Source organism: Diadema setosum, chromosome 17 (genome assembly GCF_964275005.1).
Source record: "Diadema setosum chromosome 17, eeDiaSeto1, whole genome shotgun sequence".
Lineage (NCBI taxonomy): Eukaryota > Metazoa > Echinodermata > Echinoidea > Diadematoida > Diadematidae > Diadema > Diadema setosum.
Genome location: NC_092701.1, coordinates 358,775 through 383,899, shown reverse-complemented (window position 1 = coordinate 383,899; position 25,125 = coordinate 358,775). Strand labels below are relative to the sequence as shown.

General features: G+C 39.8%; 1 protein-coding gene across 1 annotated transcript in view; it reads left to right on the top strand.

Moving 5' to 3' along the window:
* The window catches only part of LOC140241083 (uncharacterized), a 196,074-nt gene that overhangs the window by 117,275 nt on the left and 53,674 nt on the right, over window positions 1-25,125 (top strand). Inside the window, exons 8-13 of the mRNA XM_072320850.1 lie at window positions 9,605-9,757; window positions 11,719-11,901; window positions 12,915-13,067; window positions 13,827-14,009; window positions 23,157-23,309; window positions 24,828-25,010. Of these exons, the coding sequence (XP_072176951.1) occupies window positions 9,605-9,757; window positions 11,719-11,901; window positions 12,915-13,067; window positions 13,827-14,009; window positions 23,157-23,309; window positions 24,828-25,010 (1,008 nt within the window). The remainder of the gene's footprint in view (window positions 1-9,604; window positions 9,758-11,718; window positions 11,902-12,914; window positions 13,068-13,826; window positions 14,010-23,156; window positions 23,310-24,827; window positions 25,011-25,125) is intronic.

The following is a 25,125-nucleotide window of genomic DNA, read 5'->3' as shown; positions in this document are numbered from 1 at the left end:
TCATCCCGGATGGAGCCGATGCTAATACGGACTTTCCGATGTCTTCACGGAGGCAACACGGAGTAGCCGGTGCCTACAAGGAAGGAATACGGATGCAACACGGAGTAGACGGTGCCGACAAGGAAGAGTTTGTATTGATTTCCATCCGTGATGTCCGGGATGAAAAATTAAGCAAGCTCATTTTTTTTTTTTTCGGCGGACATGCCGGATGATCAAGGATAATGTCGGATGACTTCACGAAGTCAACACGGTCATGCCGGAAATAGTACGGATGATCCCGGACCGACGATCCGTGGTCATCCGTGATGCAATCCGTGAAAGTGTAAAAGGGGCTTATAGCGACCAATTCTTCGCACTCGGCCGTGAAAAAAAAAAGAGTTCCGTGTGTGTGTGTGTGTATGTGTGTGGTTTATTTTGTATGTGTGTGTGTGTGTGTTCCCGAAATTGAGACATCATCTCCCGAAACATAATGGCAAGTGAAAACATTTGCATAATTTTCCTTTGGTGCTAGTTTCTGGTTGCGGAAAGTGGGCGAAAAAAAAAATCCGCCTTTAAAGTAAAGTTAAAAGTCCAACGCAGATGACATTCTATGGTATGTTGACAACATGAAATCAAATTTTTTCTTTGTTTTGTTTCTTTTTCTAAGAATAACAAACAATAAGAACAGTTAACAGGGATCGACAAAAGCGGGATGGACAGCTGAAACAAGTTCTTCAGTCGAATTCCCGTTCGAAAGCTGGACGGAATCTCTCCTCCCGCTCTAAAATTTTAACAATTTTAACAATTATATTGCAACCATGACGAAGGCCGACGACCAGTTGAAGTATATGCCGCAACAAAGTAAAAAGGTAAACCTGGTATTAAAATACACAGATTTGATTCAATGATGTGTCAAAGAACACAGAAATCAATGTATTCTATGCAGCTACAAAAATGACAGAAGTCAACGGAGTTTAACAAAGAAAGACAACCAGCTGAAATAAGTATAAGAATGTTAGTCTAGTTCCCGTTTGGAAGTCGGACAAAATCTCTCCACCTGAAGCTTAACAATTAATTCGATAACAGTCAAGTTTCCTTACAAGTCGTCGGAGCTACCATCAACCATCTTAGTGACCAATTCTTCGCACTCGGCCGTGAAAGAGAGTTTCGTATTATACCGAAACCAAGACATCATCTCCTGAAACGTAATGGCAAGTGAAAACATTCGCATAATTTTCTTTTTGCGCTAGTTTCTGGTTGCGCAAAGTGGGTGAAAAAAAATCCGCCTTTACAGTAAGGTTAAAAGACAAATGCAGCTGACATTTTTTGGTATGTTGACAACATGAAATCAATATCCCTTTTTTAGCATAACAAACAATGAGAACAGTCAGCAGGGATTGACAGCTGAAACAAGTTCTGCAGTCGAATTCCCGTTTGAACGCTGGACAGAATCTCTCCGCCCGCTCTAAAATTTTACAAGACGACATAAATGTTAACAATGATTACAACCACGCGAAGGCCAACAACCAGTTGAAGTAAATGCCGCAACAGAATAAATAGGTAAACACGTTGTTAGAATACAAATATTTGATTCAATGTTGTGTCAAATAACAAAACAAAAAAAAAAATAAATGTATTCTACAGCAAAAAAAAATATGACAGAAGTTGTCGGAGTTTGACAACGAACGGCGACCATCAAATAAGTTTTGCAACGATGGTCAAGTTTTCGTTTGTAAACCGGACAAAATCTCTCCGCCGTGTTTCCTACGCGTAAAGACAAGATAATACAAATTCAATGTCTATCGACTGCGGTCAAGTCTCCTTTCACATCGCCGTAACTACGATTTGCACAAAAGACGGAAAGTCAGCCTGTTATTCACAATTATCTATAGCAGCGAGAATACATTTTTTTTTCTCGTGAAAACACAAAACTTCCCATTCATTATCGTACTCGGCATTGCGAATCATATCACCCAGCGGATTAGCTGTAGCCACGCGTTTTGGACGTTGCTCGACGATGGAACAGAGACGGAATTTCGGTGGTACAGTAATGGTAATTCGTCGGGACGATATGCGACGTTTTAGATCACACGGATAACGGGCTTTATGCTGTGACAAGTAAAGCTGAACAAAACATAAACTTGAACACGAACGGCATTGAAACGAAGCCATATAGTCAGGACGTTTCCCGACGGTTGAACAATGATTCGTCGGGAACGATATGCGACGTTTTTAACAAAAAGAAACGCAAGGCACAATAGAAGCCGAACTTTGAAAATAGCTAGTAAGTCGGGACGAAGAGCGACGATTAGTGAAAGGGAATCCTTTCTCTATCGTCGCTTATCGTCGGGACGAATAAACAAAGGTATGAATAGAAAGTGCGTGTATTCATATGCACGGTTGCTTATTCATATGCACGTGACGCCTGTTCATATGCAAATCATCAAACATGCACAATGCGACATCGTCGCGACGAAGATATCTCTCTATCAGGTTTTTCTGTGGTGCCTTAATATTTTTGCAGTTTCCTTGAACAGTCTGTGTTGATTTTTTTTTTTTTTCAGCAAAAAGTTGAAAAGCTGAGATTCCGGTACTGATTGTCCAATAGTCTTCTTGCATGTTACGAATCCTTGATATCTTTGATTGTAAGTTTCATTTTGGAAAAGTGATTTTGTTAAGTCTCAGACCCAGGGGAATGTATTAACGATATATACATGTGCATATTATGTAATTGATTACTAGTTAACTGCAGGTGTCCAAGGGGAAAATTTAATTTGCATATTACGCGCGGCAAACCGCTCCAGTGTAAATAGCGTGCCGCTGCGCCAGAGAGTAGTGGCAAACCGTTGCCGCTGCCGCTGCCGCGAAACCGCTTCAATGTGAACGGCCCTTTATAGAAACGAGATGATTTTCAGTTATATAATGGTCGTAGAATTCGTACGTTTTTCGTAAGAATGCCTTGAGTTATTCTTTCGTCAGACTCACGGCCATCTTACGATTTCTTTTTGTCGTAAATTGGGCGTACCTGCAACTCACGTCTCTCTCAAGTCATTCGTAAGATGATTTCACTATTTTTTTTTTTGTATATTTTGTCGGGTTGTTAAAAAGACGCTGTCGAAAATTATGTAACAGTTGAAAGTTTTATACTTGAAAGTTTACTTTAACTGCAAGTGCATCTAGAAATAGAGGAGGAGGTTTTTGCTCCAACTCTCCTCTTCTCGCTCCTTCCCCTCATTTCCCTCCTTTCTTTTCTTCAACTTCCCCTTTTCCCTTTGATTTGCCTTCCCTTTTGGTCCCATATTTAGCAGAGATGCTTTCTGGTCGAACGCATAGAACAGAGTGAGGATTTGAACTTTATACCCCCTAAAACTTAACAGTTGTACAAAATATGTATCTACTCCGTACGAGTCCCTTACGAACGCCTTACAAACTGGAAGAGTTGTTCGTTAAGCCCCAATCACATAATGCTCTGCGTCCGGCGTTACGTCCAAAAAAGTCATTTTTTTCTGCGGACTCCCGCGGATCCTTTGCCGTCACTAGAAAATTTATTCAAAACATACCGAGAAAAAGTGCGGGTGATACGGACAAATACGACCAGATGCGAATACTTGCGTCCACTTGCGGATATTCTTACGAATTGGCACATAATAGTTCTGAAAACTTGCGGAGAATTGCGGATATTTTCGGATAGTTAGGGATAGTTACAGATTGCTAAAGATAATTATGGACAGTATTATTTTCTGTGACGATCCCTGCTAAGTCAGTGTATTACGACAGCAAGGTTATCACATAGTGAACTGTCTTACATTGTACACTGGCATGGCTGGGGAAAACTGAAATTCAATTACGTACAATTTGTGAAAAAAAATCGTAATCCTTGAATTTGCTTTGCAGTGATTAAAGATATATGAAATTTTGAACTTGAGGTTTAAATTTTATTTGTGCAACTCAAATATGCATAAACTTCATAAATGTAAAGAATACATAACATAATTATACCACAAATATAATACAATATAGATCGAAGTTAAACATTAGAGTAAGAAAATTATTACTTACAGTCATGGAATAGACAAACTGTAATTACGCTGTCGTTGTGCAGCGATATTCATGACTTATAGGGTTATGCTAAGGAGATTTTTATAATAAAGCAATGCTTATTAAATTTCAAGAAAAAAAAGACATCAAGACATTAAAACACCCCTCCCACACCCAAGTACAATATATATACAAAAAATGTAATACACATTTCATGCTTGTTTTGTTTTATTTTTTTCCGTATAAAAACAACGACAAAACAATAATCGTACAGTCAATAGAATGATATTAAAATACGGCTGGATTGCCCTACTCAGCTGTGCTTACACGACACAGCTGTTCTACCGAGGGGTCCAGGAACAAAGTAAATTATAAATACAATAGAAAACATCAAATGCGAAAAACAAAAAAACAAACAAACATTACTTTAAGTTTTAAACAGTATCTATGAAAAAAAAGTGAGCAAAAATTAAGTAACACCCCACCCACCCATCCTATTTTATAAACTTGATATTTATCTTGATATGAACATTCTACAAAAAATACATATAACAAATGCAGTTTATTCTATGCCACATTTAAATCAAAAATATTTCGGAATAACATCATTAATCATTTTATTAAAATGGAGCGTAAAGTGGGTAAGACTATAGAGAAATACCAAATTCGTTCTCATTTTTTCAAGTTGATTTATTTCATTTCGATCAAACAAAATAAGTAGAAATACAATGAAAAACTCGAATACACAGATGTCATGAAATCAGTACCATAATGCGATGAACAGAATAACATTGTAAAAGAGATACAGGTAAATTATCAACAGAGATACAAATAACTGTTACGTCACTGTGGTGAATGCATAAACAATATTGCTGGAAATGGAGGGGACTGCTAAAAAAACAGGGCTTGTAGAATGCAGTCCCCTCATACAGAAAAACATACAATAGCAAAAACCAACAACAACAACAACAATTTCCCTTAACGGTAGTAAAAAAAAAAAAGGCAGACAGAGTAATACACACATACATGCGCACATACCAACTCACATTAACAAACACAAAGAGGCTCTCTTGTAAGGAAAAATTGATGAGAGGATAGAAAGATAGTAAGGAAGGTAGGAAGTCCGAGGTGGACAGGGGGGGGGGGGGGGAGAGGGAAATGGTGGGTCATAACCAGGGCACTGGAGGCACAGGCTCGCTGATAAACAAAGAGTATAGTGAGGTTACCGACGCAACAACGATTTTGAAAATCAAAAGTAAAAAAAAAAAAGAATTATTTATTTTGCTGCACACGAAGTTTTTGAATAATTCTTCAACTTTAAAGAAAATGTATTAACAATTAAAGCTTGTTTTATATTATTATCAAAAGAATTCCAGAATTTTGGTCCAGAAAAGGAGAATAAAGATTTTGCAAAAACCGTCCTAGTCAAAGGCAAATGATATTCATGGGATTGACGAGTTGGGGATATGCATGAACAGTTTCATTCTTTAAGAACATGGAATCAAACACAAGGGGGAGAGAATGGTTGGTGAGTTTATGCATGAATTGTCCTAATTGCAAACAATATAGGTCAAATTTTCAAAATATGTGACCCGCTACAACAAAATGGTCCTAAAGTCGCGCACGGTCGAAGCCGTGAAAATCGAGTTTGAAGTTAGAGCATCAAAATTGGTCAAAACTTACGATTTTCTGAATTTGACATACTATTAGAGTCTGACATGTCTTCTATCATCTGTCGAAATTTTGAAGCAAAATGATGAAAGGAAAGACCCAAAAATAGCGTTTTTCTGGGCCATGTTTTTTTGGCGTTTCAACGAAGCAGAAACTGGTTTGAACATTTGGATTGAGCGCCACACATAGGCTCCGCCCCTAACAACGACCAGAGTGATCTAATTGGTCAGTTTGCTGCTTGCCGCTAACCGAAGCGTGAAGCTCGCACACTGCCCAGTCGACTGGTGCGTGCGGGCGGGTTGCGCTATGCCTAGCCGCTCCTGACATCCTGGTCCCTGATTGGTCGGTGAGGAGATCGCCGATGCTGTGTTTGAATGAGCATTTGGGGGTTGCTAGGGCTTAACTTCTATTGTCCGGAGGTGAATACTGACTTGCGTGTCTCTTGATTGTGATTGCGTTGCAAGGAGAACTTTTAGGGCGCTTTTCTCGAAACAGTGATTTCCCAGACGTCTTGACATGCTCTCTTTTAAACATCGATATCCCCGCAGCCGATTTTTTTTTATAAGATGTGTTATATATGAATTTAAAGCAGAAAGATAAGGGAATTGTGTCATGCAATTTTCAAATAATCGACCTCGCCCGACTTTAGGATCATTTTGTTGTAGCGGGTCACATATCATTTTCATGAAATAAATTATGAGTATGACTTCTCCACGATTCGTGACAAATGATACGAAGAGCTTTTTTCTGTAATAATAGTATTCTTTCTGTATAAGTAGAAAAAGTGTTTCCCCATGCGAGTATACCATAGTTTAAGTAAGGTAGTATCAAAGCAGAATATAACATGAAAAGTAAATTTTTGGGAAGATAAAATTTAACTTTGTTTATAATACCTATATTCCTTGAAATAACTCGACAAACAGAATCAATATGCAAACCCCAGGTAAGTTTATTGTCCAGAATCAAACCTAGAAATTTGATGGAAGAGACTTCGTCTATGACCGTGTCTTCCAGGAAAACGTTTGTCGGTAGATTTTCCAGCGAATTACTGAACAGCATGCATTTTTTCTTGCAGATTTTTGCAAATTTATTGACAGTTTGTTCGCTCTTATCCAATGGAGTAACTTCATTAATTCACAGTTTAAAGTATCATGTGTTAATCGATCAGAATCAGAATCAGATAAAACACATTATTATCATCCGCAAATAATAAGAAAGAGAGGATGTTTGAAGAATTTGACATATCATTGACATAGAGAATTTTGACATGGACATAGAGAATTTCATGTAGTTATCGCTGTCACTCACCTTTCCCGGCCAGAAAGGTGAATGAAATGCTCTCACCCCATCCCCTACATAGAGAATTTTGACACATCATTGACATAGAGAATTTTATATAGTTATCGCTGTCACACACCTTTCCCGGCCAGAAAAGTGAATGAAATGCTGTCACCCCTTCCCCTAATCAAAACATTACCTTTTCGAAAAATATACATTCAAAGAGTGCAAGAAAAAAAGTTCAGCACCAAGGGTCAACCGATGTCATGAGTATAAGGGTGCCACCTAAAATGACCATTCGTGGTAGAAATGTCATAATTTGACCATGCGGTGCTGCCTCTCCACTGCTCCGACTGTATTGTAGCATTCCTTCAGATAAATGCGCTGCAGCTTGGCAACACGAGTTGTGTGGCTTCCTACGAGTCTCTGTGTTCCAATGCGAGTGAAAAACAGAAAACGTCGAAGGACGTAATCTTCCGCAGCATCCGTAACTGTCCGCAAATATCCGTAAGAGGACGAAAGTGTTGATATACGTTAACTTACGATTACTTTCGGATACTTACGGTGGACGTAAACGAACGCAAACGGACGGGAGGTAAATTTTTTTTTGCGGATGGTCTGCGTCCAGGCTACGGATAGTTACGTTCAGTTACGGATAATTACGTTTGGTTACGGTTATTTGCGAAAGTGTGCATCCGTAGAATCCCTCTGCGAAATTTTGAACATTTCAAAATTTCGCAGGCTTGGTGCCGTCATTTTGCGTTTCTTTACAGATGAGTTACGGACAGTTACGTCTACATACGTCCCTGCGGATGCCTGCGTCCACGCTGCGTCCCCCCTGCGTTCACTCATTCGTATCTAACCGCGGCGGACGTAACCCATCGCAAAGCACTGTGTGACTGGGGCATAAGTACGCCGTACGAATATCCGTCCGTAAGGCGTTCTTACGAAAGACGTAAGAGAACTCTTTAAACGACTTAAGGCGTTCTTACAATCATCGTAAGAATTTAAGGCTTCTTGAATTGTCTCTCCACCCTACAAGATCTTGCGTAGTTCTTACAATGATCGTACGACGTTCATACGGTCGTCTTACGAAGAGAGGGTTTCGTACGAAGTTAAAAAAGAAAGAATCTTGGACAAGACCATCGAAAGAATCTTGGACAAGACCATCGACCAGGCTACGAATTTACGAACGGTCTAAGAACGGTCTACGAACTCTGGATTCTTACGGCCTTAAGAAGATCTTACGAAATTGTCTAAAAAATCGTTCGTACGGCGTTCGTAGCAGTTCGTAAAGGCATTTGTCTTATGAAAAACGTACGAATTCTACGGTCATTGTATAACTGAAAATCATTTTGTTTCTCTAAAAGGTTTTTAGTTGTTCTTGCGAATTAAAGAGACTTCGTACGAAATTAGTAAGAAGGCCGTAAGAATCTGTGCCCCATCTACGAGTCTCTACGAACTCCAGAATTCGTATGAATAGTGACATTCGTACGAACGTATCGTTCGTACCAAGCTTTGTGACCGTAGCTTTAGGCTACCTGATTGAGCGCGCGCTTGTAACTGATCGAGTGTGCGCCGCTGTATTTACATTGTGACGTCAGTGAAAGCTGCATTATGCTTCATTTTTGCTGCACTTTTTGGCATGTCCGTGAATGTTAGTCGTGGTTTTTGTCTTCGCAGCCATATTGGAATTCAAAATAGCGGGCATTGCGTTTGCGAGACACATCACATTAGTCTATTTTTTAACTCAGTATGTTAAAATACATGTTTGCACCTAATTTCAGCGCCACTCACCACATAGAACTCGAGAATTTGAACACTTCGTCGAGGCGGCCATATTGGATTTCAAAATGGCGGTTATTCCGAACTGAAGATAGGGATCTTTAAAGGTCAAGTTCACCTTCATAGAAATGTGGGCTGAGTGAATGCAGCAATATAGTAGAACACATAAGTGAGAGTTTGAGCAAAATCTGACAATCCGTTCAAAAGTTATGAATTTTTGAAGTTTCTGCTCTGTCACGGCTGGATGAAAAGACTACTAAAGCTTGTGATGTCACATGAGTACAACGATACAAAGAATGAATAAAGAAAATTTAACATATAATGTATTTCCATTTTTCTCGCATAACAAAAGAACACTCTACTTCTCTCTTTCAGAAGGCAGGGGGAATAATATTACTCTCAACATACATCAGTAGCAAGTCGAAGAAATGTGCACTTTATTCAAAAAGTAAAGTTTTGTGAAATTCTCTTTTTATTTTCCTTATATAGTTGCACGAATGTGACATCATACACTGTAGTAGTCTTCTCATCCAGCAGTGACTGCGCAGATATTTAAAATATTCGCAACTTTTGAACGGATTGACCAATTTTCCCCAAACTTTCACTGCTGTGTTCTACTAATATTGCTGCATTCTCTCAATCCTTATGTATATGAAGGTGGACTTTTTCTTTAAATTTGTTTTATGATGGCGGCCGTGGCCAGATCTCTTGGACCCGGCAATTCTTTTAATCAGCGCCCCAAAATACCCTTATATGCAAATTTTCATACTCTCCACCGGATGTGAGCATCCCGACCAATTCTTGCCACATCTCTGCCCAACTAGTTAGTTCATATGTTTATTCCTTTTTATAGATTCAGAATCTGAAGCTGTCATTTGAAGATGCTCAGTGGCAATCCTCAATGGAAGGAGACGTGACCAAATGGATTTCAAGTATGCCACGTCTTACAAGCTTTCGGGTGAAATGCTGCTACTTTGAGCTCCAGGGTGGAAAGACCGCTACTATGGTACCAACCTGTCAGATATCTGTTGTTTTTATTTCTATAAAAGTTACATCTGGTATTGATATCATTAATGTTATGTGTATTTCGGCAAATGGAAAAAGTACGGACAACCCAAAACTAAACCACTGTCAATAAGGCTGTTTTTACTATTACTTTTTTTTTATTCCACATAATATTATAATATGTATGTTCTTTGTGGAAAGGGGTGGTCGGAGCTAACGTAATGATCATAGAACCCTTTAAAATCATTTGTAATTACATAATAATAGGGGTTAAAAAGAGCAACCATCAATAACATTGTTGGATTGACCTGAGAGTGTTTCCCTACTAGTTCTAAAATCATTTCTACGAAAACTTATCATTTGATACAAGTTGGCTACATTAAGTCTGTACATATTTTCTACATGTGATGCCTTTTCGCTGTCCGGGATTTTTCCCATTTATTGGGAAAAACCTCTGAGAGTGGAACAATCATACTTGAAATCATAATAATCCCTGGGATAACATAGTTCAGACCAAAAATGAAACCGAACAGAAAAGTGACCCCCCAAAAATGACTGTAAACTGTAAAAGGGGTATTAGGGTGAGAATGACGTGGTGTTGGCGATGGTAGAATTATCTTATTCGATGTTGTGCGGATACTGCATGCTCTTTGTTCTCCTCGGACTTAACGATACTTTCTATTTGAATGTTCTATCTATCCAATTGTTTATGAAATTATATGTGGAAGTTTGCCATGTTCCTTACCATAACTCTCACGAGAAGAATATTGCACTGTCAAAGAGACGGACGGGAGACAGCAGACGATAGAGAACGGGAATCGAGAAAAATGTTATTCGAAATGCCGAACTTAACGAGCTGTCTCATTAACCACTGGGTTCTGATCTCTCGTATTTTGCATTTACATTCGAACTACTTTCTTGTATTCTTTCACTAGTAACTGGTCACATACTTTAACACAGGTTTGACGAATAGCCATGTTAGAATACTTCTAACTTGGGAAAAGAGCGTGGCAAAATTAATAACCACACTGTAGTGCTTTGAACGATTACTGGTCACATTACTGGTCATATACTTTAACACAAGTTTGAAGAATAGACATGCTAGAATACTTGGGGAATGAGCGTGGCAAATTAATAACCACACTGTAGTGCTTTGAACCATTACAATAGTCGATATGAACCTCATGATTTCTTCACAACATGGCGATCTTTTTCTTTTGTAATGCATAGACACCCTGGAAGATGATTATTATGTTTGGATTTGTTCCTATATAAGTACCTCTGGTATTAATATGATAGATTTAATGTGTATGGTTATTTCGGCAAATGGAAAAAAATACGGACAACCCAAAACTGCACCACTTTCAATATGCTTGTTTTTACTCTTTTTTTTATTTCACATATCAATGGATATGTTTTTTGTAGGGGGTGGTCGGATCTCACCGAATTATTTGTAATAACATGATAGGAGTTGAAAAGAGCTATCATCAATAGCATTGTTGTATTGACTTGAGAATGACAGAGATATGCTGTTTCCTTCGTAGTTCTAAAATCATTTATACGTGTACCTATTATTTGTTACAAGTTGGCTACATTCAGTCTGTACATAGGAAAAATTTCAAAAAAAAATTCACATTAGTGGGCTTTTGGCGTTGTTCTTGCTTATTGCCATAGAATTTGGATAATATTCCACGATATAAATTTCTGTCAAACCTCTTCCGGCATGCCTTTCAGGTAAGGTTTACTCAACGTACGACTACGAACCCCCAAAATGAAAAGAAAACTTGTTCTCTCTCTCCCTCTCTCTCTCTTTCAAAAAAAAAAAAATTAAAAGAATTATGGACGAAAGAACGACGATAGCGTTAATCTCATATGTTGAATTTGTATTATTCTGTTATTCTCCATAGATGTGATATTGGTTACTAATGCCATGGTTTACTTCATTTCTCTGCGTTTCTACAGACTGACGATCTGAAATTGCATTTTCAAAGCAGTGACAGATATTTTAGATACCACTCTTCAATGGGAGGAGAATTGGCCCGATGGGTGTGTACATTGCCAAGTCTTTCGAGCTTCACTCTGACATGCGACTTCTGGCCTGAAAAGTTCTTTTCAACAGCCGTTGACTCAGCATCATCATGTGAGGTAACATCTTCAGGAAGAAGAGCCTATACACAATTTATAATTATTTTATGCATCAATGCCTTTTCGGGGTCCGGGATTTTTTCCCCAATTATTGGGAAAACCTCTGATAGAAGAATTAGCATTCTTGAAATCATAATAATCCCTGGGATAACATAGGTCAGACCAAAAATGAAACCGAACAAAAAAGTGGAAAAAAAGACTGTGAAAGGTGTATTAGGGTGAGAATGACGTGGTGTTGACGATGGTAGAATTATCTTATTCGATGTTGTGCGGATACTGCATGCTCTTTGTTCTCCTCGTACTTAACGACACATTCTATGTGAATGTTCTATCTATCCAATTGTTTATGAAATTATATGTGGAAGTTTGCCATGTTCCTTACCATAACTCTCACGAGAAGAATATTGCACCGTCAAAGAGACGGACGGGAGACAGCAGACGATAGAGAACGGGAATCGAGAAAAATGTTATTCGAAATGCCGAACTTAACGAGCTGTCTCATTAACCACTGGGTTCTGATCTCTCGTATTTTGCTTTTAAATTCAAACTACTTTCTTGTATTCTTTCACTAGTGACTGGTCACATTCTTTAACACAAGTTTGACGAATAGACACGTTAGAATACTTCTAACATGGGAAAAGAGCGTGGCAAATAATAACCACACTGTAGTGCTTTGAACCATTGCAACAGTCCATATGACCGTCATGATTTCTTCAGAACATGGCTATCTTTTTCTTTTGTAATGGACAGACACCCTGGAAGATAATTGTTATATTTGGATTTATTGATTTTCTTTTCTTTTTTGTAGAAATGAGTTAACATATCTGTGACAAAAAAAAAAAGCGTGAAGGTATATTTCAACATGTATTTCAATCTTCGGTTATTACATCTCGATTGTGAAGACTGTATTGTGACGAATATTTTTTTTTTCACAAAAAGATCCCGAATTCGTGATGACAGTATCTTATCTATATTTTCCCTCAATATGTCACTTTATTATTATTTTTTAATAGATTCAGAATCTGAACTTGTCAATTGAAGATTCTCAGTATCATTCCTCAATGGAAGGAGACTTGACCAAATGGATTTCCAGTATGCCACGTCTTTCAAGCATCCGGATGAAATGTGGCTACTTTGAGTTCCAGGGTGGAAAGACTGATACTATGGTACCAACCTGTCAGATATCTGTTGCTTTTGTTTCTATATAAGTACCTCTGGTATTAATATCATAAATTTAATGTGATGGTTATTTCGGCAAATTGAAAAAAGTACAGACAACCCAAAACTGCATCATTTTCAATATGCTTGTTTTTACTATTAGTTTTTTTTATTTTTTAATTTGACATATCAATATGTATGTTCTTTGTAGGGGGTGATCGGAGCTCACCGAATCATTTCTAATAACATAATAATAGGGGTTGAAAAGAGTAATCATCAGTAACATTGTTGGATTGACTTGAGAGTGACGGAGATATGCTGTTTCCCTCGTAGTTCTAAAATCATTTCTACGTAAACCTATTATTGGCTACATTAAGTCTGTACATAGGATAAAATTTCAGAAAATTCGCATTAGTGGGCTTTGGGATTTGTTCTTCTTTCGCTCGCCGTAGAATTTGCATAATATTCCACTATTTAGATTTCTGTCAAACCTCTGCCGGCATGCCGATAAGGTAAGGTTTACTTAACGTACGACTACGACCCCCCCCCTCCCCCCTCCCCCCCCCCCCAAAAAAAAAAAAAATGAAAAGAAAACTTTTTCTCTCTCTCCCTCTCTTTAAAAAAAAAATGAAAAAAAAATACGTTGTGTATGGACGAAATAACGAGATCGTTAAATTCATTGAATTTGCATTATTCTGCTATTCTCCGTAGATGTGATATTGTTTTTTTAACGCCATGTTTTACTTCATATCTCTGCGTTTCTACAGACTGACGATCTGAAATTGCATTTTCAAAGCAGTGCCAGAGATTTTCAATACCACTCCTCAATGGGAGGAGAATTGGCCCGATGGGTGTGTACATTGCAAAGTCTTTCGAGCTTCACTCTGACATGCGACTTCTGGCCTGAAAAGTTCTTTTCAACAGCCGTTGACTCAGCATCATCATGTGAGGTAACATCTTCAGGAAGAAGAGCCTATACACAATTTATAATTATTTTCTGCATCGATGCCTTTTCGGGGTCCGGGATTTTTCCCCCAATTATTGGGAAAACCTCTGATAGAAGAATTAGCATTCTTGAAATCGTAATAATCCCTCGGATAACATAGGTCAGACCAAAAATGAAACCGAACAGAAACAAATGGAAAAAAGACTGTGAAAGGTGTATTAGGGTAAGAATGACGTGGTTTTGACGATGGTAGAATTATCTTATTCGATATTGTGCGGATTCTGCATGCTCTTTGTTCTCCTCGTATTTAACGACACATTCTATGTGAATGTTCTATCTATCCAATTGTTTATGAAATTATATGTGGAAGTTTGCCATGTTCCTTACCATAACTCTCACGAGAAGAATATTGCACTGTCAAAGAGACGGACGGGAGACAGCAGACGGGAGAGAACGGGGAATCGAGAAAAATGTTATTCGAAATGCCGAACTTAACGAGCTGTCTCATTAACCACTGGGTTCTGATCTCTCGTATTTTGCTTTTAAATTCAAACTACTTTCTTGTATTTTTTCACTAGTGACTGGTCACATTCTTTAACACAAGTTTGACGAATAGACACGTTAGAATACTTCTAACTTGGGAAAAGAGCGTGGCAAAATTAATAACCACACTGTAGTGCTTTGAACCATTGCAACAGTCAATATGACCGTCATGATTTCTTCAGAACATGGCTATCTTTTTCTTTTGCAATGGACAGACACCCTGAAAGATAATTGTTATATTTGGATTTATTGATTTTCTTTTTTTTTTTTGTAGAAATGAGTTAACATATCTGTGACAAAAAAAGCGTGAAGGTATATTTCAACATGTATTTCAATCTTCGGTTATTACATCTGTGACATGCACACATGTCAGCCCAATTATTTTGTGGGAAATACCCCATGCGGATAGTAGTGTCCATTTCACATTTAAATGTATAGCACTGTATAGTACATCCCCATCCCCAGACCACAACAGGTGGCAGTCCCCAGGAGCCTGATGTAAGATAAATTCCCTGTCCAGGGACAAACATCTCAAAGGTCAGGCGGTCTTAACCCTTAGGGTATGAGGCTAGCAGGAAATAGAGATATATATTGCTGGTCCAGACAGAGAGATGATTGGTTAAAAGTAATTTTCTTTTGTGTTTCTTTGAATAGATTTTCAGACAATGAATAACATAAGTTATGTAAGAATGACCTTCTTTATGATTGGTCAAAAGTGTAGATGCTATACAACTCTTTATTTCTCACTCCAGACAAGAAGTAACATAAGTTATGTAAGAAGGGGTAGTGGTGTGATTGGTCAAGAGTTAGTTTCCATGTTATGTCTTTGTGTGGAATCGAGACAAAACAAAAGTTAGTAGCGGCAATGTGCTGACTTGACCAAGATAGTATTCTTTTTGTTCCCCTTAATGTACCCTTCCCCTTTCGTAAATGGCTGACTTGTCCAAATAGGACTATTTTACTCTCCCTTTATTCATAGTGGTTTTTCATAGATCAGCAATTTTGCAGGGGACAAGAAATAGAAATATTGTCTTCAGTCTTCAGAAGATATTTAGACGTCGCTGAGTGCAGACCTAGGAGGTGCTAGACACCTCTGTGTGATAATTCTTCTCGCAATAATGTCCATGTCGAAAGAACTCTCTCAATAAAACCTGCAGGAATGGGCACCTAATGTCATGAATGGATTTTGCGTGTACTTTATTCTCTGTGCCTATGGGCTTAATGGTGAGAGCGTTTTGGAGTCGCATCTCTTTGTACTGCGACGAAACAAGTTAACTCGAACAGAGCTATAGTTTTCGTCACAACATCTCGATTGTGAAGACTGTATTGTGACGAATATTTTTTATTTTCACAAAAAGATCCCGAATTCGTGATGACAGTATCTTACCTATATTTTCCCTCAATATGTCACTTTATTATTATTTCTTAATAGATTCAGAATCTGAACTTGTCAATTGAAGATTCTCAGTATCATTCCTGAATGGAAGGAGACTTGACCAAATGGATTTCCAGTATGCCACATCTTTCAAGCTTCCGGGTGAAATGTGGCTACTTTGAGTTCCAGGGTGGAAAGACTGATACTATGGTACCAACCTGTCAGATATCTGTTGCTTTTGTTTCTATATAAGTACCTCTGGCATTACTATCATAAATTTAATGTGATGGTTATTTCGGCAAATTGAAAAAAAGTACAGACAACCCAAAACAGCATCATTTTCAATATGCTTTTTTTTACTATTAGTTTTTTTTTTTTTTTGATTTGACATATCAATATGTATGTAAAAGTCTACAAAATACTCATTATTTAAAGCTGAGTGGAACAATTCATACTGATCCACTGAAGCACGCAATTTTCGTCTGGAGACGAGTGAATTGTTGGTGGACACATCCGGATGCCTGTGGCAGCAGTTCCATTGGAGGGGAGCAGATACATAATCCAGGAGGATTTGGATGCTTCATTTTGCTGGATCTGGAGCAGATCGACGGACGGCAGGAGCTGTGGAGCAGACTGGCTGCGAGAGGCAGGAGGAGCATTTGACGAACACCAAAAGGAGCTAAGTGAAAGTAGAACTGGAATTGCAAGGGTGTGGCTCAATTTACATGTATTTCATGAACGCTAAAGTAAAATATGATAATTGAGGTGTGTGGCTTAATCTTAGTGCAGGCTAATCACAATACAAATCATCCTAATATCCTTAAGCGTTAGATACATGGGATTATAGTACTTTATGAGCTAAGGTAATTCTATGACTTTAGAGTACTTTGAATTATTGGTCACATTTGTCTTTTGTTAAGGTTATCGCATACATTTACTAGTGAAGTATATTAAGTATCAGTGACTTGCGACAAATGAGGGTGGCCGAGTTGAGGGAGAAGTGTGATGAGTTGGGCTTGTCCCATGAGGGGCTTAGTAAGGCCGAATTGATTGAAATGCTACAGCCTCATGTTAATTCAGCAGGGGCGGGGTCCGAGACGGGGTCTGAGACAGGATCGAGCAATGCTCCCCAAACTGAAAGTACTGTAGAGCTCGAAATGATGCGTCTGCGCGTTGAGAGCGAAAGGATGCAGCATGAACTACGTCTAGCAGAAATTCAGGCTAAGACTAGGCGCGTAGAGTTAGAGAAGGAAGAAAATATTGAAAAAGCTCGTATACAGCTGGAAAGGGAGGTGCGATTAGCGCAAAATGCTGCGCAGAGGCAGGGGTCAGCGCCCAATCATAGGCCAGATAATTTGAAAGAACTGCTGCCCAGACTCAAAGAAGGAGATGATGTAGATGCATTTCTGCGCACTTTTGAAAAAGTTGCGAAACTTCACGGTTGGGAAAAGGAGTTGTGGGCAGGAAGACTAGCACCCCTACTCACAGGGAAAGCACGCGAAGCTTATTCTAGACTAGACGATGATGTGTGTGGCAACTACGATGTGATCAAAAAAGCAATTCTGCTTAAATATGAGCTAACGCCAGATGCCTACAGGCAAAAATTTCGTAGAATGAATAAACGCGGGGATGAAAGCTACTACGTAGAGTATGGAACAAGGATGCGCGATGCATTTGATAGGTGGGTAGAGGGAGTAGGAGCAAAGGGGAATGTGAGGAAACTTGAGGACATGATCCTACAAGAAAACATGCTGGATCACGTTCCTCCTGATTTGAAGCTGTGGTTACTCGATAACCATGCAGCTGATTTTGGGCAATTGATTAGTCTAGCCGACGAGTATACCACTACCAGGAGGAGCCTAAACCATTCCTATAAGGGCCCTAGGACTGATAGAGGGAACAGCAATAACCTCTCATCAGGCCAGGCTGGGAAGGAAAAACCAAAGGGTCAGGTTCAAAACTCTCAGAACAATAGAAAGGATCGGGAAGCAGTAAAGTGCTACAAATGTGGTAAGCTAGGCCACATCGCCCCTAACTGCCCTAATAAGCAGGGGGAGGGCCCTCGGATAAGGGGAGTGGTGTAGCTAAGGGCTACTTATGTCGGGCAGATCAAGTGGACCCTAAACATAAGCCATACATGAGCGAGGCTGATGTGAATGGGAAGAAAATACAATTGTTACGGGATACGGGTGCGACCCAAACATTGGTGAGACCAGAAAATGTACATGCTAATGCCTACACAGGGCAGAGTGTGAGGATAGGGGGTGTGACAGGGAATGAGGTTGATGTCCCATTAGCCCTCATACATCTTGTGACTGAGCCATACTCCATCTCGGGATACGTTGTGGTAGGAGTAATTGACACTCTCTCTGTAGACATGATACTATTAAGGCAATGAGATTTTGAATGATAGATTGCAAGAATTGCAACTGCAAGACCCTGTAATGGTTGTCACAAGGGGGCAGCGAGCCAAGCTGGCTGAACAGGAAACAGGGAAGAATGAGGGAGGAAGACCCCAAAATGACAAGGAGGTAGGTAGTGATAGGTGTGCTACTCCAAGCTTACTGACGCTATCAAAATCTGAGCTAGGAAAGGACCAAAGGGAGGATGGGACCCTAAAATTGGTTCGGGAAAAGGCCCTCCCCTCTGACACAGGCGCAGGGGACAAGTGTTATTTCTACTGGGAGGGGGGAATCCTCTTCCGGCACTGGAGGAAAAAGGGGGCAACCCAGGGGCAGGAGTTTAGGCAAGTAGTAGTTCCAAAACAGTACCGGCGGGAGCTGCTGGGGATGGCCCATGACGATCTCATGGCGGGGCACCTGGGCGTCGATAAGACAAAAGATAGGATCCTCCGGAATTACTACTGGCCAGGGCTTTTTAGAGACGTTTCAGAGTATATTCGAACATGTGAGCCCTGCCAGAAGACTAGTAGCAAGAGGGGTGGTAAAGTGCCCATGGTTCAGGTGCCCATCATAGGTGAGCCATTCCAACGAATTGCTCTAGATATAGTGGGGCCCCTGCCCAAATCAAAGAAGGGCAACATGTACATCCTAGTCATTTGTGACTACTCGACGAGGTACCCAGAAGCAATCCCCCTTCGTTCCACCAATGCTGACAAGATTGCTGATGAGCTCATCAAGATTTCTCTCGGGTGGGGGTACCACAAGAAATTCTCACCGACCAAGGTGCAAATTTCATGTCAAAACTGATGGTTCAAGTGTGCGAGAGCTTAGGAATCAGGAAGATAAGGACGAGCCCCTATCACCCCCAAAGTAACGGGCTAGTAGAACGTTTCAATTCCACACTGAAAGGGATGCTAAAGCCGTACATGGATGAGGGAAAATGCAATTGGGATGAGCATCTTCCTTATGTACTGTTCGCATACCGGGAGGTTCCCCAAGAGTCCACGGGTTTCTCCCCATTTGAACTTCTGTATGGTCATCGTGTGAGGGGACCCCTAGACGTGTTAAAGGAGACATTGACGGGTGAAATCACTGAGGGAGAGGGAATCTTGTCATATGTAATGAACATGAGGACTAGATTGGCAGAGAACCTAGAGCTAGCACACAAGAATTTGTCGGCAGCGCAGACGCGCCAAAAACTGTGGTATGACAAAGGGGCGCGTGCTCGCACGCTAGAGGTGGGAAATGAGGTGTTGGTTCTTCTCCCAACTTCAAGCAGCAAATTGTTGGCAAAGTGGCAAGGCCCATACAGAGTAGTGCAAAAAGTGAGTGATGTAGACTACGTAGTAGAGGTAGGAGAAAGAAAACGACACCAGGTCTTTCACATAAACATGCTGAAGAAGTGGAATGCAAGGCAGGGGGTTGTATTGTACACACAGCCCAGGATAGTAGAGGAGGAAACTGATCCAAGTATACCTGTTGCCCCACTAATTAGTCCAGGCGCAGATAGTGAAAGTGAAGTAGAGATTTCTAACCGCTTGAGCGAAGAACAGGCCAATGACGTGAGAGCAATCACTTCTGAGTTTAGGGAGACCCTAAGCAGTATCCCCGGTAGGACAAACATCTTGCAACATGAGGTTGAAACTACTTCTGAAAGGCCGGTCCGCCAGCGTGCGTACCGTTTACCTCATAGTGTCAAGGAAACAGTGAAGAGAGAGTTGGATGAGATGTTGAAGATGGGGATAATTCAAGAGTCTGCATCACCATATGCATCCCCAATTGTACTAGTGACGAAAAAGGATCAATCCATGCGACTGTGTGTAGACAACAGAAAGTTGAATGAAGTCACGGAAAGGGGCGCCTGCGACATTCCAACGGCTGGTAGACAAAGTTTTGCGTGGCGCACAGGCCTATGCAGCAGCGTACATTGATGACATAGTCGTCTTTAGTGAGACATGGGAGGAGCATGTAGAACACTTGAAGGATGTGCTAGGGAGGTTGAGAGAGGCAGGCTTGACAGCCAAGCCAGCCAAGTGCAAGTTCGGTGAGAGGGAGGTGTTGTACTTGGGTTTTGTGATTGGAGGGGGGAAGGTGAAGCCTGAACCTGCGAAGATTGAGGCTGTAGTATCATATCCTAGGCCAGTCACGAAAACAGACGTTAGAGCCTTCCTAGGACTAACGGGATATTATCGGAAATTCATCCCAGAGTACAGTGAAATAGCCTCCCCACTCACTGACCTTACGAGGAAATCAGAGCCAAAATTGGTGAGATGGGACCCAAAGTGTGAGGCAGCCTTCCAGACACTCAAAAGTTCACTGACCTCTGCCCCAGTTTTGAGGAGCCCAAACTACTCGGCTCCCTTCATTGTGCAGGTAGATGCTAGTGATAGGGGCATAGGGGCTGTGCTCAGCCAGACAAATGAGGAGGGGGTTGATCACCCGGTCGCATTCATTAGTCGCAAGTTGCTCCCCCGCGAAGTGAACTACCCCATCATTGAGAAAGAGTGCCTAGCCATAATTTGGAGTGTCGAGAAATTTCATCCATATTTGTTTGGGCAGTCATTTGTCATTCAGACAGACCATAACCCCCTGAGCTGGCTAAAACAGCTCAAAACCAAAAATGCTCGACTTATGCGATGGAGCCTGGCACTGCAGTCTTACCCGATGGAGGTGGAACACCGCAGTGGGAGAATGAACGGCAATGCAGATGCATTGTCCCGCATCTAGGAATGATACCATAATAGTATGATATAATGCCAGGGCTTATACACATGCTGTGGGTATTATAAGGATCAATGAGTGAATTCTGAAAGAATGTTCTTATCCGAAGAATTAAGTGTGTGTCTTAACGTTGTATACATGTAAAGTACATTCCGATTTCCTTTGGTAGGAATTAAAGTTGCAGTTCAGGATAATTTATGTCGTATGTTATACTTGTAGTGGTATATATAACAGTAGAACTGTGATTCTGCCCACACCAGTATGAAAAGTGTTAGGATAAAATAATCGCATAGCCACTCACTTGCCTATACGAGTTTGGAGTTTCAATTCGACTGAACAGTAAACTGATGAACTTTATCACTGGATGAAATGAGAACGACACGAAGGAAAGACACTGAGGACTTCATTATTGAGGACAATGATGAACTCGAGAACACTGACGCATTCATACACTATGCTATTGATCATTGATGCCAGAATGTAATTATCTGTGGTCATCTTGAATCTTTTGATACTGCGTGACTTGTACACAATATGCAACTGCCTTAAATGTATGCATGCACATGGCATAGTGATGCCAGAGTACTTATTGGTTATAGTAAACTAGCAAAATCAAAGTACCCAGAGAAAGGGGTACATGACTTGTATGTAAAACATTAGAGGAATTATGATGATGAAACGAAGGATGTTTGCCGAGCAAGGAAGAAACTTAACCCTAATCTTTTTTTGGAAAAAAAAGAGAAAGAAAGAGAAGTTTACAATCTGCAAGCAATTTCCACGATCCATGTTCAAATTTGTCTAAAGTAAATGTACAGTTGTTTTGAGTCATTATATGTTTTGATTGTTTACATGTGAGCTGTTGAGCTAGAATTGCACAGTATAGACTATTTAGTCGTAAGTTTTATAGCCAGTCTGGTTAAACAGTGTAAACGCTATAAATTGTATCTACATGTAAACTATGTTCATAATGAGGTTTGAGAAACTTCATTTTAAACTTGTATAGTTTCCATCTTAGAAGGTCGGGGATGTCTGTGACATGCACACATGTCAGCCCAATTATTTTGTGGGAAATACCCAATGCGTATAGTAGTGTCCATTTCACATTTAAATGTATAGCACTGTGTAGTACATCCCCATCCCCAGACCACAACAGGTGGCAGTCCCCAGGAGCCTGATGTAAGATAAATCCCCTGTCCAGGGACAAACATCTCAAAGGTCAGGCGGTCTTAACCCTTAGGGTATGAGGCTAGCAGGAAATAGAGATATACATTGCTGGTCCAGACAGAGAGATGATTGGTTAAAAGTAATTTTCTTTTGTGTTTCTTTGAATAGATTTTCAGACAATGAATAACATAAGTTATGTAAGAATGACCTTCTTTATGATTGGTCAAAAGTGCAGATGCTATACAACTCTTTATTTCTCACTCCAGACAAGAAGTAACATAAGTTATGTAAGAAGGGGTAGTGGTGTGATTGGTCAAGAGTTATTTTCCATGTTATGTCTTTGTGTGGAATCGAGACAAAACAAAAGTTAGTAGCGGCAATGTGCTGACTTGACCAAGGTAGTATTCTTTTTGTTTCCCTTAATGTACCCTTCCCCTTTCGAAAATGGCTGACTTGTCCAAATAGGACTATTTTACTCTCCATTTATTCATAGTGGTTTTTCATAGATCAGCAATTTTGCAGGGGACAAGAAATAGAAATATTGTCTTCAGTCTTCAGAAGATATCTAGACGTCGCTGAGTGCAGACCTAGGAGATGCTAGGCACCTCTGTGTGATAATTCTTCTCGCAATAATGTCCATGTCGAAAGAACTCTCTCAATAAAACCTGCAGGAATGGGCACCTAATGTCATGAATGGATTTTGCGTGTACTTTATTCTCTGTGCCTATGGGCTTAATGGTGAGAGCGTTTTGGAGTCGCATCTCTTTGTACTGCGACGAAACAAGTTAACTCGAACAGAGCTATAGTTTTCGTCACAACATCTCGATTGTGAAGACTGTATTGTGACGAATATTTTTTTTTTTCACAAAAAGATCCCGATTTCGTGATGACAGTATCTTATCTATATTTTCCCTCAATATGTCACTTTATCATTATTTTTTAATAGATTCAGAATCTGAACTTGTCAATTGACGATTCTCAGTATCATTCCTCAATGGAAGGAGACTTGACCAAATGGATTTCCAGTATGCCACGTCTTTCAAGCTTCCGGGTGAAATGTGGCTACTTTGAGTTCCAGGGTGGAAAGACTGATACTATGGTACCAACCTGTCAGATATCTGTTGCTTTTGTTTCTATATAAGTACCTCTGGTATTAATATCATAAATTTAATGTAGTGGTTATTTCGGCAAATTGAAAAAAGTACAGACAACCCAAAACTGCACCATTTTCAATATGCTTGTTTTTACTATTAGTTTTTTTTTTTTTATTTCACATATCAATATGTATGTTCTTTGTAGGGGGTGGTCGGAGCTCACCGAATCATTTCTAATAACATGATAATAGGGGGTGGTCGGAGCTCACCGAATCATTTCTAATAACATAATAATAGGGGTTGACAAGAGTAATCATCAATAACATTGTTGGATTGACTTGAGAGTGACGGAGATATGCTGTTTCCCTCGTAGTTCTAAAATCATTTCTACGTAAACCTATTATTGGCTACATTAAGTCTGTACATAGGATAAAATTTCAGAAAATTATCATTAGTGGGCTTTGGGATTTGTTCTTCTTTCGCTCGCCGTAGAATTTGCATACTATTCCACTATTTAGATTTCTGTCAAACCTCTGCCGGCATGCCGATCAGGTAAGGTTTACTTAACGTACGACTACGACCCCCCCCCCCCAACAAAAAAAAAAAATGAAAAGAAAACTTTTTCTCTCTCTCCCTCTCTTAAAAAAAAATGAAAAAAAAAGATTACGTTGTGTATGGACGAAAGAACGAGAGCGTTAAATTCATTGAATTTGTATTATTCTGCTATTCTCCGTAGATGTTTTTTTAACGCCATGTTTTACTTCATATCTCTGCGTTTCTACAGACTGACGATCTGAAATTGCATTTTCAAAGCAGTGCCAGAGATTTTCAATACCACTCCTCAATGGGAGGAGAATTGGCCCGATGGGTGTGTACATTGCAAAGTCTTTCGAGCTTCACTCTGAAATGCGACTTCTGGCCTGAAAAGTTCTTTTCAACAGCCGTTGACTCAGCATCATCATGTGAGGTAACATCTTCAGGAAGAAGAGCCTATACACAATTTATAATTATTTTCTGCATCGATGCCTTTTCGGGGTCCGGGATTTTTTCCCCAATTATTGGGAAAACCTCTGATAGAAGAATTAGCATTCTTGAAATCGTAATAATCCCTGGGATAGCATAGGTCAGACCAAAAATGAAACCGAACAGAAAAGTGGGAAAAAAAGACTGTAAAAGGTGTATTAGGGTGAGAATGACGTGGTGTTGACGATGGCAGAATTATCCTATTCGATGTTGTGCGGATACTGCATGCTCTTCTGATTTCTTCAGAACATGGCTATCTTTTTCTTTTGTAATGGACAGACACCCTGGAAGATAATTGTTATATTTGGATTTATTGATTTTCTTGTTTTTTTGTTGTAGAAATGAGTTAACATATCTGTGACAAAAAAGCGTGAAGGTATATTTCAACATGTATTTCAATCTTCGGTTATTACAAATTCATTGAATTTGTATTATTCTGCTATTCTCCGTAGATGTTTTTTTAACGCCATGTTTTACTTCATATCTCTGCGTTTCTACAGACTGACGATCTGAAATTGCATTTTCAAAGCAGTGCCAGAGATTTTCAATACCACTCCTCAATGGGAGGAGAATTGGCCCGATGGGTGTGTACATTGCAAAGTCTTTCGAGCTTCACTCTAACATGCGACTTCTGGCCTGAAAAGTTCTTTTCAACAGCCGTTGACTCAGCATCATCATGTGAGGTAACATCTTCAGGAAGAAGAGCCTATACACAATTTATAATTATTTTATGCATCAATGCCTTTTCGGGGTCCGGGATTTTTTCCCCAATTATTGGGAAAACCTCTGATAGAAGAA